Source organism: Furipterus horrens, unplaced genomic scaffold (assembly GCF_987537825.1).
Source record: "Furipterus horrens unplaced genomic scaffold, mFurHor1.1.pri manual_scaffold_2, whole genome shotgun sequence".
Classification (NCBI taxonomy): Eukaryota; Metazoa; Chordata; class Mammalia; order Chiroptera; family Furipteridae; genus Furipterus; species Furipterus horrens.
In genome coordinates this window covers 41,965,085-41,980,237 of record NW_028327172.1, presented here as the reverse complement: position 1 = coordinate 41,980,237, position 15,153 = coordinate 41,965,085, and the positions used below count along the sequence as shown (strand labels likewise).

General features: G+C 46.3%; 1 protein-coding gene across 1 annotated transcript in view; it reads left to right on the top strand.

Moving 5' to 3' along the window:
- Positions 1-15,153, top strand: part of DNHD1 (dynein heavy chain domain 1) — a 63,733-nt gene that overhangs the window by 21,614 nt on the left and 26,966 nt on the right. The window contains exons 7-19 of the mRNA XM_090267282.1: positions 474-728; positions 836-973; positions 1,106-1,157; positions 2,680-2,945; positions 3,036-3,279; positions 6,020-6,177; positions 6,676-7,168; positions 11,546-11,673; positions 11,776-11,974; positions 12,338-12,429; positions 12,964-13,171; positions 14,525-14,650; positions 14,967-15,064. Coding sequence (XP_090123408.1) covers positions 474-728; positions 836-973; positions 1,106-1,157; positions 2,680-2,945; positions 3,036-3,279; positions 6,020-6,177; positions 6,676-7,168; positions 11,546-11,673; positions 11,776-11,974; positions 12,338-12,429; positions 12,964-13,171; positions 14,525-14,650; positions 14,967-15,064 — 2,457 coding nt within the window. The remainder of the gene's footprint in view (positions 1-473; positions 729-835; positions 974-1,105; positions 1,158-2,679; positions 2,946-3,035; positions 3,280-6,019; positions 6,178-6,675; positions 7,169-11,545; positions 11,674-11,775; positions 11,975-12,337; positions 12,430-12,963; positions 13,172-14,524; positions 14,651-14,966; positions 15,065-15,153) is intronic.

The window sequence follows — 15,153 nt, the reverse complement described above, 5'->3', positions numbered from 1 at the left end:
CCCCTCCGTTAGAAAGTCTATGTCAGTACACAGAGATTATCACATAAGGCAATATTATGCTGGTCAACAGGCCACGCCACCCAGGCCCAGTGATTAAAGTACATAGCCTGGAATTATTGCTGGCCTTACTTATCCAGTCTTTCTCTTTCTTTGTCTAATCTGTGTCATGTGGACCTCTCTATTCACACATGCACAAATTTTCTATTTGAGGTGCACCCTAGGGACTTTTAGTAGACAGGTCTACCTATTAAGTTAGTATTTCATGGTTTCAATATATATTCTTCATTCTGCATCTTATCTGGTCACTTAAAGGTGTCTGGGGCTAATTTCTACTAAAAAGCAGCCCTCCGTGTATATATCTAGCTTCTAGGTTTTCAGCTCCAAGACCTGAGAGTTTTGCAGAGACTAGTGGGTGGCCAGTGTGCTCTCTACCCCTCTTTCTCCAGTGAGTTTTCCACTCTTTATGTCGGCAGGTTTGCGATGATACATATCAAATGCAACAGGGCCTGCAGGAGCGAGTGAAAAACTGCAAGAAGATCAGGACAGGCCAAGGCTCCATATATCTTCAGAAGGTGCAGTGCCAGCATCTAGAGCAGAAGCTGAAGCAGGCAGACACCTGGCTGCTGCAGCTGGGGCAGCTGGCCCGCCTGATGGACTACATGATTTGCCAGAGCCTCGTGTCTATCATAGAGGAGGAGATAACCTCTTTTGTGGCCAACATCCTGCAAGTGAGGTGGTGGTGGCATGTGTGGAGGTGGGCAGGCAGTCAAGGGCCAGACAGCAGGAAGCAGATACTGACATCTAGCCCCATGACCTCTCCTCACCCTCTTTATAGGCCCCAAGGCAGAATCCCTTTCTCTCAGCACAGCTGGCCTTTGACAGTTGTGGCCAGCTGTCTCATGAGCCCTGTATTGAAAACATGATCCAGATTCTAACTGGGGGCCTACAGTTTGTCAAAACCTCTGCTCTGAAGGTATTCTGGATTTGGCAGGGGGCTGGCTGAAGGAACTCCCAAATTTTATCTTCTGTAGTCAGAAACTCTCAGCCTGGTCTGACTACTCATTATTTTTCCATTCCTGCCCCTTCTCCACACGTTGGCATGAAGGTAATGCAATCTGCAGACCTGAAGACCTCCAGGGATTCCCTGTACTCTGAAGGTATTTAAGGACACTTAGGCAGGGGGTAGGAAGGGTAGAAGGAGGGGGAGAGCACAGGCAGCCTGCTAATGGCGTTGCCAGAGGGTCAGGTCTTGGGTGGGGATGGAGCAGTTCTAACCTGGGTACTTCCTTCCCCATAAAAGTGGCCTAAATGATAAAAACAATGATCTCACATAACAAGAAGTCACAAGGTAGGTGAACCAACCCAGGGTTGGTTCAGTGGCTCAAAAATGTAATCAAGTACCAGGCTCTTTACATCCTTCCCTAATTCCTTCCTGGGTTTAGCTATAGGTAAGGGCAGCTCCTTTTAGAAGGGTGGGTGTGGTAGGGGAGGCTGCAATAAAAAATGTTTTTTCATCCTCAGGCTTACTGCCTCATAGTTGCAAGATAAGCTACAGTTCTAAGCATCCTGTTCTCAAGCAAACTCAGGGGAAAGTGGTAGGCAAGACTGGAGAGAGGCAAGGGCCAAAGTAGGGAGGTGAGGTAGAAGGGTATTGCAATCAGGCCATGAGATTTGATGGTGACTTGCTTGGGCTGGGGAGAGGGAGCACACAGTGGTAGAGGTGGTGAGAATAGGTTGGATTCTGGATATATTTGTAATGTAGAGCCAACGGGATTTTGTGAGAGCTGGGTGTGTTTTGTGTGAGAGAAGAGTCAAAGATGATTTGACTGGAGCAACTAGAAGAATGGAGTTCCGATTTGCTGAAATTGGAAGACTGCAGGAAGAAATTTTTGGGAGGGAGAAAACGAAGCTCATTTTTGGCCCTATTCATTTTGAGGTACCTGTTAGACATCCAAGTAGACATGTGAAGTAGGCAGTTGTTTAAATGGGATTGACATACAGGGAGAAATCTGAGCTAAAGGTAAATTTGGAAGCCAATAGATGGTTTTTAAAACCATGAATCTGGGTGAACTCACTTAGAAAGTAATTACAGGTAAGCTATCTGAGGACTGGACCTTGGGTGAGGGAGTACTATAATGTTTAGATGTTGGTAGTAACAATCTAATTTCCAAGCATTTTTATGCTTTTTTCCATTTTTGTACAAGTTTTAATGCAAATACTGACGTTGTCAATTAATCAGTTCCTGAGAAGTTTAAGGGGAGGTCAGATTTGAGGATATTCATTGAGGCAGACACTGAGGACTGGCATGTTCAGCCTCCTTTCCCACCTCCTCCTGTTCTCCATAGGCTGGAGCACTACAAACTACACTTCCCAGACCTCCTTGCAGCTAAAGTGCTTTTTTTCTTTTTTCCCCAGCTTTTCCATGTAGTCGCAATGCACTTAATATTCTACAATTTCCTTCCTGCTTATACTAGCTAGAGTAAATTTTCTTCTCTCCACTTGAACCTTAACTACTAATAAATTCCCTCTGTGGATCAGGTGTACTGTGTTTGTAATATAGAGGTACATGTAAACTCACTCATAAGCAGGGTGTGTGTGTGTATGTACACATTTTAGAGAATGAGGTTGTGTATGCGCCTTGGAGGGCACTCATGGACCATTATGACATGTGTCCTACAGAAGAAGATGAAGAGGAGGACTTGAACATGAAATCCCCGATGCCCAAGTCCCAGGGCCAGTCCAGCGATGCTGTGAACATCTTCTGTGGCCCGAATATAGGACTGGTGTGGCCCTGGAAGTCTCACAGAATTACTGAAGCTCTGGAGGTCCGTGGATACCGGCTGCGGGGCCAGTACTTGCCCCCCAATTACAAGCAGCTGCAAGAGGACCTGGATAACAACCCTCGAATCCAGCAGGCACTGACTACACAACAGGCCCTGCTGAAGGTGAAAACAGAGGCTTAAGGAGTGGGATGATGTCTACCAATTCCCATCATAGTCATCTATCTCTGCCCTAAGCACCTTGTCTGCCTGTAGGACATGCTGTCAGAGGTGCAGGAATTCTGCAGTGAGTATCACTGGATGACAGGCATTTATGAGTTTCTGCAAGCCTGGGGGCCTCAGAAGCTGGAGTTGATGAGAGGTTGTCCTATCAAGAACTACGTGATGCTGGTGGGCTGCCTGAACACTTGGCAGGCCCGTGTCTCCAACATATGTATTGAGTTGATCACAAAAGGCAAGTTGCTGCTGCTGAGCTGCCGTGATATAAAGGCTGACATAGGTGAGTGCTGCTTACCCTGCCCCCTTTCCTTCTGCCTACTTATCTCATCCACATGGCCCTCCTCGGACCTCAAATGTCTTCCAGGGACCTTAGGTCCAGGCCCCTCATTGGACCCGTAGAGCTTCCCAGAGCTCCAGGTCTCGGGCCCTTGCCTTTGCAATGGTAGGTATGACCCCTGAAGAAGACAGCCTCTTCATCTGTTTTGGCTCTGTTTGTTCCCCATATTCCTTTGGAATCATGTTCCTGTCACCTGACGCTTTCTGTTCTTATGGCATGGAGGTAGTTCAACCAAATGTAACTGAGAAAAACCTTAGTATCTATTTCCTGCACATACAACATGCTATCAAACCCATGCTTTCTCTATGAAGGTGGGAGGCCTCGCTGCTGGGCCTGAAGGGCTTGCTTGAAAGCACTAGCCCTCCCTGCCTTATTAGGTATCTTATGGGCCATGAAACTCCTCCACTCTTTCCCCACTCCTGTCCTAAATGTATAGGGGGTTCAGCCTGGCAGGAAAGGAACAGGGAGGGCCTGTGATTGGCCTGCTTTCATTCTGACCCCGCTTGGGGCAGCCTTTGCTTACTGTTGCTTGGAAAACTCGTGTTCTTTCTAGTTTGTTGATTTCTTGATCCTTAGTCCAAGGATCAACTGGCTTCTTCAAAAAGAGCATATGAAGAGAGAAAAGTCCTGGCTCTGTTTTTCACTGGTTTGTGTGACCTTAGATCACTGAGCTCCAGTGTTATTTGTACCACGGACAAAATAATGAAGTCACTCACAGGGTCATGGTAAAGAGGATTAAGTGAGCTATTATTTACAATACTCCCAGCATTGAGTATGGCATGCAATAGGTGTTTAATTTTTTCATATCATGTTATCTCTTTCTGTCTGCTCTCATCCTTCTTGCTGATCTAATTTTACCTTCTTATCCTCCATCTCTGTTCCTCTTCTAACTGGGCTCCTTTAAACAGCGAATGATGCAATTACTCACTCTGGTAAATTGTCCTCATCAGAAACTTGACTTCATCTTTTACGCTTTACTCTCCCTAACTCCACCACAGCTAATCTGTCGCCAAACTATTTCCATTCTTCTGTCCTAAATACCTCTCAAATCTGTTTTCCCATCCATGTCCAGCCTGAACCTTAAGAACCATGGTATGGTACTTTATTAGCCCGTTGCTCATTTGTACCACACGGTGTCGCTGTTGAGCTCCTCGCTGCCTTCACCGCCTGATGCTGCTTGCTGGTTCAAAAGCAGCGCCCTGGCAACGGCCTGGCTACTGTCATAGGCCAGAGGGATAGTTTGAAAAAGGATAAGTTCGCATCCTTGTGTTCTGTTCAACCTTGGGTGCCCCTCAATAGGTTCCCCTTCTCTTGGTTTTCTCAGTCTCAGTTCTTGGTGCCCAATTCTCTTGGTTACATCCTCTAAGATTCCAAAAGGGCCATACCCAGTATATCTCAGTTATGTGCTCCTGGAACTCACTATTCCACTCTCCAGTGGAAGAGATGCTCATAGGGGGTAATAAATTCATTTACTTTTCACCTCTCAAAACACAGGCTACCTGAGTGTGAATCCTTGCTCTGCCACTGTGATGTTGATGAAGTTACTTAACTTCTCTGACCCTCTGTTTGCTTATCTGTGAAATAGGGACAATCATAGTATCTACCTCAAAGGATTTTGTGAAGATTAAATGGATTAATTCAGGTAAAGTAGTTGACACTGTATCTGGCATGAAGTAATTACTCTATACTCTGTTTCATGGTATGCATTATACCATATTTCTGTATTGTGTTTTGGTCTTCTGTGAATTATTTTAACATCTCTGAAGTTAAGAGGTATATTATGATTGATGGCATGTCAGAGTTTAGTTTCTTTTTTAGTGGTATATAAAATAATGGTGCCTCTTATAATCAGTAGTATCTTCTTTCCTTTAATCCTTAAAACTAAAAGGCAGATTACATACTCTTCTTGGTACCGCTTCTACTAGAGCAGAAGCAGCAAGACTTCCCGAGTAGAAAACTTTCATTTCTGGTAGGGCATTCTGCTATTTATGAACATGCCATCCCCATACCTTTGCACATGCTGTTTCATCTATGTGGTGTGTCTTTGCCCTTTGGAGCATTAACTGCTCAACACATTCAACTTCAGTGTCCCCCTCTGAGGAGGCTTTCCCCAGCCTCCTCTCCTTTCAATATGCGAGGTTGAGGACTCCTGGGCACTTATAACACTGTTTTTATTTTTTATATTATTTATTTATTTTTAGAGAGAGGGGAAAGGAGATAGAGAGGGAGAGAAACACCACTGTGTGGTTGCCTCTCACTCGCGCCCCCAACTGGGGACCTGACATGCAACATAGTAATGTGCCCTGACTGGGAATCGAACCAGTGAAGCTTGGCTCACAGGCCGATGCTCAATCCACTGAGCCACAGCAGCCAGGGGCTTGGTTTTTGATTATATGTTTTTATATCTGTCCCTGCCACCATACTGTAAGTTTCTGAGGTTATAAACCCTTTCTGTCTCACTCCCTCACTCTTGTCTAGCAGTGCCCAACACAGGCCTCAGCGTAAAGCAGCCAACTGGACACTGGGCAGGGGTCTGGTAAGTGTCCAGTAAGTGTTCAGTGAGTGAGGGAATGAGTCTATGGTCTAGTGTCCCCTTCCTGCTCACTCTCTGGACCCACAATACTTGCCCAGCTTCACTTCTTTTTTGTGCACCCCTTAACACCTAACTCTCTCCTATCTTCAGAATCCAAGCTGGAAGGCATCAGAAAGGACATTCTTGCACAGGTACAGAGCGAGTGCTGGAGCCGCAGCCGGCATCTAATGAAAGAGCTCAGAGGTTTCATCAAGGTCTTCCAAACCATCAACACAGACATTCACGCCATTGCCCGGTGCTCCCAGAAGGTGGGCTTTCTCCCTCCTTCCTTCCCAGCCTACCCTGGGCCCATCCTGCTCAAATGCTCAGTACATCCTCTTCAGGTCTCAGTTGAGCTCCCAATGGGGCCTGATGCTCTTAGACTGTGCCCACATGCGTGTCCTTCCCTTGCTAATCTTCACCTTGTTCATCTGGCTCAGCTTCCTCAGGGCAGTGGGAGGCCCAGGTGTGATGAGAGAGATACAGTCATGCTTTCAGAGACAAAGTTCTGCTCTGTATGACAGTCAGATAGGGATCTGTTACCCTATCATCAGGGTAATGATTTGGCTGGGGAGGAACTGTGCTGTCTTCAGAGAAACCTGTGTCAGATGGGGATGTGATCTCAGATCACCCCTGCTGCCAGTGAATTAAAAGGTGGCTGCTTGAGTCTGGAGCCTCCAGAAGGTGGGAGTGCCCCTCAGGGATGGACCCAAAGAGGTGCACAGGGTTGTTGTGCAGGTGTTGGTCTCACACTGTGGCCCCTGCAGTTGAACAAGGCCAATGAGCAGTACAGCAAGCTGGAGGAGCGAATGGAATACATACGGTCCCTCCATGAACTCATCCGCAACCACTTCAGCCTCTTTAGTCCTGAATATGAGGCACTGGACATCTCGGTAAGAAGGCAATCTGAGGTGTCACCCGTCTGTCCCAATCCTTCTCCCCCACAACTACATGGACTTTATTGCCCTCTGCTTGCCCCACAGCTTCTGGATGTGTGGGAGGCATTTCAGTTTGAGAGGAGCCAGGCCTCAGAGTTCCTGCTCACCAAGCAACATACCATCATGCCCAAGCTGCAGCAGCGGATGGCGGCAGCCCTGGCAGAGCTGGAAGGCCTGATTGGCAAGGCCCTGTCTGGTCCCTTCATGGACCCAACACAGGAGCAGAAGAGCATTGAGAGCCAACTCATCTCCCTGGAGCATCAGTTCGAGGACACGGCCAGCTACCTCAGTGAACTGCACCATGCCTATACCACCTTCACGGGTACTGAGGATCCCCACTCCCTCCACTCCCACCCTGTGATTGAGATAAGAGTTTGGATTCAGGGTCCTATGTCCTGTGTGACCCTAAGCAAGTTTTGGGAATCTCATACCTTCATTAGTCTCTTTTATATATGAAAATTGCAGTACAGAATCTCCATACATTGGATATAGTGATGTGTTTAGAGTGGGGAAATAGGGGACTCACAGTCTGGGAGGGAAGACAAACAGGTGAATGTTCCATTAGAATGTGATGGGGTCAGAGGGCTACAAGCATGTACAGGAGGATGTAAAGGTGTCCTTATTGTAGTACTTAGCCTTTGTGCAGCCCTATTCAACCCAGCCCTGTACCAGGAAGCAGGTCCCTGGTGATTATAGGTCTTCATGCTCCATAGCCACTGCTTCCAGTCATGGTGGTGCAGAGACAGCTGTCCACAGGAGACCAGGACAGAACTATTGGTCTCTGCTGTCCTGTGCAGTAGTGCAGCTTGTTCCCTTCTGCACATAAAGAACTTGGTGTGCTCAAGTTCTTTTATTTTTTTAAATAAAGGGACAGAGAAAGAGAAAGAGAGAAACATCAATGTGTGGTTGCCTCTCACATGCCTCCAACTGGAGACCTGGCCCGCAATCCAGGCATGTGACTGGGAATTGAACCGATGACCTTTCAGTTCACAGGCTGGCACTCAGTCCACTTAGCCACACCAGCCAGGGCCAAGTTCTTTTTTTCTCTCAGGTACAGTCACTTCTATCAGTCACTTATATCCTTTGGAAGGCACATTGCACCTGAGTTGGTTCTTGGCCAACTATACCATCACCACCTCTGCCAGTGGGCATACCCAGTCCCAGGGCTATTTGGCCAAATGTGAGGTGTTGCGCACTGGGACCATCCTCAAGCAAGAGACTTTTTCTTTGGCTAAGTATTGGGAGACCCTCAGCCCATACTCTGACACAGAGCACAGATCTTGATCTTTCCTGCTAGGTTTGGAGATGTTTGTGAAAAAGCAGAGTAGTGGCCTCAGGCCCTGTGGTATTAGGTCCAGGAAACCCCACAGCATTGCTTTTACTTCCTTCTTCCATCCCTGTCTCCTCATCAAACTCCCAGGTTTTGTTAAAATAATTTAGGGTCTTAGATCCAGATTATTAATACTATTTTTTGTTTTTCATTGTATAGTTTTTACTCATTACTTTTGACATTTGCTTTGTTTTATAACCATGTTAACAACTATTTTGACATCTAAGGATTCTTGGTTTTGTTTATGCATTACCATTTGTTTAAAACACCACAGCTTTTCATTGTTTTATTTATTTATTTATTTATTTTGTTTTAATTCTTTGCTCGGATAAATTTTTTCTAAGAAGGAAATTAGAAGTGTTAAAGTTTCTAAGTCCTATGCTGAGAATGACTTTCTAATGTCCTTATATCATAGCTTTGCTAAATATTGAGTTCTGAAGTTTTCTTCAAACTTAGATATCTCATCATTGTCTTCTGACATGTAGCATTGTGCACAAATCTAATATCAATCTGATTTTTTCTTTGTATGTAATATGTTTATTGATTATTTAATAATGGTTACTGACTTTTGGCCAAGATGGAGGCATAGACTGACACGCTCCACCTCCCTCCACAACTAAGAAGGAATACATCTACCGCAAAAGCAGAAGTAACCAGAAGTTCCAGAAAATAAAGCTGCATGGAAGTCCAAAGTATGAAGTTATAAAGAAGTGGTGCTCGTCCACACAGGTAGGAGAGGCGAAGCCAAGGCAGAGAGGTCAAGCTGTGCTGGCAGCAGCAGCTGAGGTAGTGGCAGCGGATGGCGGTAAGCACAGACACCCGTATTTAAGGGGAGGCGAGAAGCGACTGGGGAGCACCCTCAGCTGCAGACCAGATGCATCAGCTCATGATTCCAACACTGGGGAAGGCAGACCCCCATTGCCTTGGACTGTGAAGGCCAGAGGGGGTGGGGATGGAGGAAGAAGCTCCTGGTCTCTCAGCAGAGAATAAATGGCAAGAATCCATTTTGGACCCCCCCCACCACCACCACAGAAAACACCACAGCGTAGTGAGAAGGGTCTCCTAGTAGTGACGAGTGCATGGGGCTCCGCCCCCTATAATGTAGGAGGTGTGACAGTCCCACCCAGGAAGCAAGAGTAAACTGTCAGTATGGCAGAGATCATGATAGAGATCCCAATGATGCAGCTGACCAGCCAACAAATATCAGATCTAAGAGATCAGCAGATAGGAAACTTTTCTGAGGCACAGTTCAGAGCTTTGGTTATAAGAATGCTTACAGACGTGACAGCAGATCTTAAACAAAATGGGGAAGGAATGAAGGCTAGTCCTGCTGAAATGAATGAAAACACATATGAAACAAGTGGTGAGGGAAAGAAAACCAGGGATCAAATTAACAAATCGGAACATAGGGAAGGAACAAACAGTCAACCAGTGCACAAAGAGGAAACAAAAAGTGAGGAAAATGAAGAGAGGTTCAGAAACCTATGGGACAGCCATAAGCAGGCCAACATCCAAATCATAGGGTTGCCAGAAGGTGAAGAAGAACAAGAAATTGAAAAATTATGTGAAAAAATAATGAAGCAGAACTTCCCTAACTAGGGGAAGAAAATAGACTTACAGGTCCAGGAAGCACAGAGAGTTCCAAAAAAACTGGACACAGGAGAACCATACCAAGACACATTATAATCAAAATGTTAAAAATTAAGGCTCAAGAGAGAATCTTAAAAGCAGCAAGAGAGAAGAAGAGAATTACATACAAAGGGGTCCCAATAAAACTATAAGCTGATTTCTCAAAAGACACTCTGCAGGCAAGAAGGGACTGGCAAGAAATATTCAAAGTAATGAAAATCAAAAACCTGCAGCCATGATTACTCTATCCAGCGACACTGTCATTCAGAATAGAAGGGCAGAGAAAGTGCTTCCAGGACAAAGTAAAACTGAAGGAGTTCATCAGATCCAAACCACTGTTATATGAAATGTTAAAGGGACTTGTTTAGGAGAAAGAAAATCAAAACTATAAATATTAAAATGAAAACTGTATCACAACAACCAACAACAGAAGCTAGGGAATCAAAACAAAGGCAAACTAAGTAGGCAACGAGAGGGGAAAAAGAATTATAGGTATGGGGAACATATTGGGGGGAGATGAGCTGGGAGGGGGAAGGGGGAAAGGGAGGGAGATGGTACAGGAGTTAAGAAGCATAGTAGGAGGGAGTAGAGTAGATAGGAAGATGTTGAGAAGAACTATATGCACAACCACTGGGCATGGACTAAGGTGGGGGGACAACTGGAGGAAGGGACATCACTGGGTGGAGGGGAACAAAGGGAAAAGAAATTGGGACAACTGTAACAGCATAATCAATAAATCATATAAAAAAATTGGTCCTTATATTTGCTCTGATCTCCTTCCAGAATTCTTATTTGTATATTGGATTTACTGAACTTTCTTCCATTTCTTTAATCTTTATCATCACTTATTTCTTTATTCTTTGAGATCTTTGGAAATATTGTGAGCTTGTCTTAAAAGCTTACATTGTCTGTAGTATCTACTCTATAATTTCCATTGTACTTTAAAACACACATACATGTTGTATGTGTGTGCATGTTTGTGTGTGTGCCTGTATATGGATATAAGTGTATGCCCATAATGGTAAGGAACCACACTGTGCCCAGATCTTAGTTTCTAATATCATTCCCATTGAAAGAAACCAGGGTTCCTCAGAAATAGATGACTCCAGGGCTGTGGCAGAGTAGGTACTGGATGAGTCTGCAATATCTTTTAAGCCATAAAGTAAGGAAATGTTAAGGTCTTTTAACAAGTGATGGGAGCATGTCACAAGGACACAGAAGGGACACCAATGGGACAAACCTGGGACAATTTGAGCACCAAAGTACAAAGTAAACTATTGGAAAAAACCAATTTATTATCCACACTATGCGTAAGAAAGGCTATGGGCAATGTTCTTAAAGGGGTGGGCTGCAGAGGCCCTATTAAGACTTTGAGGTTTGAGCAAGAACTTGAATTTGGTGAGGGGGTGAGCCATATGGTTCTCTGAGGGAAGAGTGTGCCTGTAAGCACTGTCCCCCTCGGCAGGAGGGAGCATGCCTGGTGTATCCAAGCAACAGTAAAGAGTCTGCTATGTCCTGAGATGGAGACTAATGGAAGAGGAAGCCTTCCCTTTTACTGGCATTGCACTTTCCCAGATATTCTTTCCTTAGAATAACTGTCCCTTGGATTGTCCCCACCTCTGATTTTCTACTGCACTTTTGGGGCCCTCCCTTCTGTCATTATGGGCTCTTGACTTGACCATTCCCCATCATGCCTCCACCCCACACATAACCCAGGCCTCAGCCAGCCCTGTCCCACAGGGGATGAGAGTCCTGTGCCCTTGCCAATCTGTGGGAAGCACCCTATTGTGCAGCAGCAGAGCATCTGGCACCTGTACCGAGTCATCTCTGAGAACATCAGCGAATGGAAGTGCATGGCTTTTGCCAAGGTGCTGACACCCTTCCTTGAAGCTCCTAACTGGGAATGGAGAGTCTGCAGGGGGTGGGGTGGGGAAGAGTCTCCAGCTGACAGTGAGCCCTTCTCCCTACAGTTCAGCCTGCCCATAGCCCAGGAGAAGACAGATGGCTGGCTGGCAGAGGTAGCCCAGCTGAGTGCCACTCTGGGGCTGCACAGCCCTGTTCTGGAGTGCTCCGTGTCCATTCTGGAAGACTTTCGCAGCTACCTACCCTTGCTTACCAAGCTGAGCAGCCTCCAGATGCAGAGCCTCAACTTCCAAGCCCTCCTTCGAGGTGTGTTTAAGTAGTGTCAGAGGGGAGGGGAAGGGAAGGACATAGGGGTTAGAACAATACAACAACTCAGTTCCCTGCTACTCCTGTTGGAAACCCCTTCCCTCCCTGGGTTGCCCTCTGTGTCCCCCAAAGTATCATACCCACACCCACCCCCCCACAACCATGAGGGCCCTCCCTGCTAACCTGGGCTGGCTCAGGCATGAGTCTGAGTTCTGAGGTCTGTGCTGTGCTCTGGACAATTAGGTTCGGGGTTCTTAGCTTTATATTGTACTCTGAGATCTGCCATCTGGGAGCTGGGCGGGGCTGGGTCCTGTATCTACCATATACCGGTGTTGCTCTGACATTTTTCCCTTCTACCTCCAGCCTTAGGGCTGGGCAATCTCAATGCAGAACTCCTAACACTCGGCCAGCTGCTCACTTGTCCGCTCCTGGAGTTTGCAGATCGAATCAGTCAGGTGGGGCCCACTGGAGGGAGGGAGGTGGTCCCAGGTCCTGTTTGCTAAGCTCTAATAGAGCCAGTTAAGGCTTAGTAGCCCCTTGAAACGAGGGGGTAGTAGATATTGGTTTGTAGGTGGGTGGAGTGTGGAGTTGAGATTCCTGGCCTGCATGCAGTGTGTGGTGATCTGATGGATGGTTTCAGATTCTCTGTGACTGAGAGTGTGCACTCCCCTGCCCCCCTCGCCCGGCAGGAAGGAAGTGGGTGGCAGCCACAAAGTTGTGGGCACAGAGGATGGCAGATGTCCCCCAACACTTACCCTGCCCTGAGCATGAACTAATTGAGGTACTGTCTGCTCAGTTGGAGCCTTGCCAAATAGTGGGTTCCAAGGCAGCAGGTGAAAGTATGCTGCTGGCCTGTCTTTGAAGCCTGATGGTCCCACTCTCCGTCTCTGAGACCTCTACTCCCCTGAGCCCTGGCCCTTGAGTCCTAGCTCCACTGTTCTCCCCTGAGCCATTGCCCAGTCCTGCTTCCTGAGACCCTGCTGTTCCAGATCTGGCGGAATGAAAATGAACAAATTCATGCCCGAGAAACACTGCAGCAGCTGCAGCACGTCTGGGAAGTGTGCCAGCTGCGACTGCTCAACTTCATCCTGCATGTGCCCTACAAGCCCCCAGCCTCAGAGCGCTCGAAGAGGCAAATGCTCCTCAGCCCTCACAGGGACATAGTGGCCAAGGAGAGTGGCACTTTCATCCTTTCAGGTAAGACCAGCCCTCGTGGCCCAGTGAAAGTCCCCTGCAAGGGACCATATTCATCTGCCACATCCACCAAGCCCTGCCAGATCTGGCTTCCTTGCTGGACAGCCTGAGACATCATTCTGTTCTGAGACGATGACTTTCACATAGCTCCCATACAGTCTTCATCTTAGGAGTCCCCGCCCACTCCCTCTCACCCAGGGCCTGGCTTCTTTACCAAAGGTCCTTCACTTTCTGGGTATATTAAGAAATTTCTCATGGTCACGTCTCTCCACGTTTCAATGTTCTTTCCTCTACATTGTACCCTGATGTCTGATCTTTTGCTCTCCCTCTTATTTATCCCTTTTGTTATTGTTCCCTCATCAAACTCACCTGCCTCCTCTGAGCCAAGCACAGGACACCCTGAGATTTTCAGACAGAAGTCCTGTCACTTAGGAACTCCCATTTCAGTGAGAAAGAAACAATAGACTAGAGATAAGTGAATGGTAGGCCACCTAACTGAGGACAGTTGACTCTCAGAAAGCAGACAGCTTCAAAGGACAAGAGAGAGTCAAAGAAATCTTCCATACCTTTAGGTAGAGGCCTTTTGCTGTCTTTTGAAGGAGTCGTTTTCTAAACTTACAAGGGAAGAAGGGCATGCACTCAAGATGGTATAATTAGGGAATTGTCAGTAGAGGAGAAATTCTCTTTCCAACACAGCTGAAACCCAACCAGCAAGTTTAAAAAGTTGGTTACATAAGGAAATCATAAAATATGATGCATACATGGCTTAATTTTTTTGTTTAGCTTAAAGCATATAGTTGTGTATTTATTTATAAACTTTTAACTTAGGATAAGAGCTTTCCTTTGATTTGCTGTCAACTGATAGAAGTTTCTCACATCCTTTCTTGAATTAATGTATTGCCTACTATTTCCAACTTCAATTTCTGTAAAGTTTAGCAGTGACATGAAGACATTTGTGAAGTTACCCAAGTCCAGAACTTTTTAAATTTTTATGATAATTTCCCAATTTTTAAAACTTGGCTAGCCTATACTGAATTTAATGTTTTCATCAACTCACCTTTACTGATGCCTTCCAGAATTCCATAGAACCAATAACTCTTTTTCTAGCCATTTTTCAGTGGTTAACATAATTTTAAATTAAATTCTGTAATTGAAATTATAACTCACATAAACAAGTTTTCCAACACACTCTGACTCTTGGTAAGTGTTTAGTTTAGTGAAAGAAAAAAAAAATGTTTGGGTCTTCTAGAGACTAGCTTGAGGTCTGTTTCAGTGGATTTGGGGTTCTAGGCACCCTGTCCTTGCCTCATCTGACTGGAGCTCAGCTCAGCTCAGCTGTAGCCCACTCTTCCTTAGATTATAGCAGCCTGCAGGATTCTATCCAGGAAAATCTTCAGGTGTTGTTCAAGATCCTGGCCATCCAAAAGTCGGGAGACTTATACAAAATAGCTTTGGAGTGGGTGACCATCTTGCGCAGCCTGAGTGAGTACAGGCCTCTAGCTGGGCTTACGGGTGGGATGGCCTAGTGGCATGGGGTGAAAGGTGGGGATTGGGTGGGGAAGTTCTGAGGGAAAGAGTAAGGGCCTCCTTCAGGGCTATTTCTTGGGCCAAGGTGACCAGGTCTTTATTCACAATGCAAGTTTTCTATCCTCCAAGCAAGATCCCTGGGTTCTGGGTTCTGCTGAGCAGAATATTTTGGGGTGGGGCAACCTGAGAGGTCAGGACCAGGCGGGACCCCCTTGCAGAAGCTAGAATGCTAGTGTCTAACCCTCCAGTGTTCCTCTGGCTGCTCACACAGGTGACGTGCTAGAGGTGTGGGTGACTTTCCAGCAGAAGTGGATTTTTCTGAATAAAGTTCTGCATGAGATGAAGATCCAGTTTCCCAGTTCTGACCTGGTAAGAAAGGGGGGTGATGCAGCGTGGACCAAGCCTACTGAGTAGTGGGGCACAGTTGGGGGGAGCTGCCCCTTCACATCCACCTCACT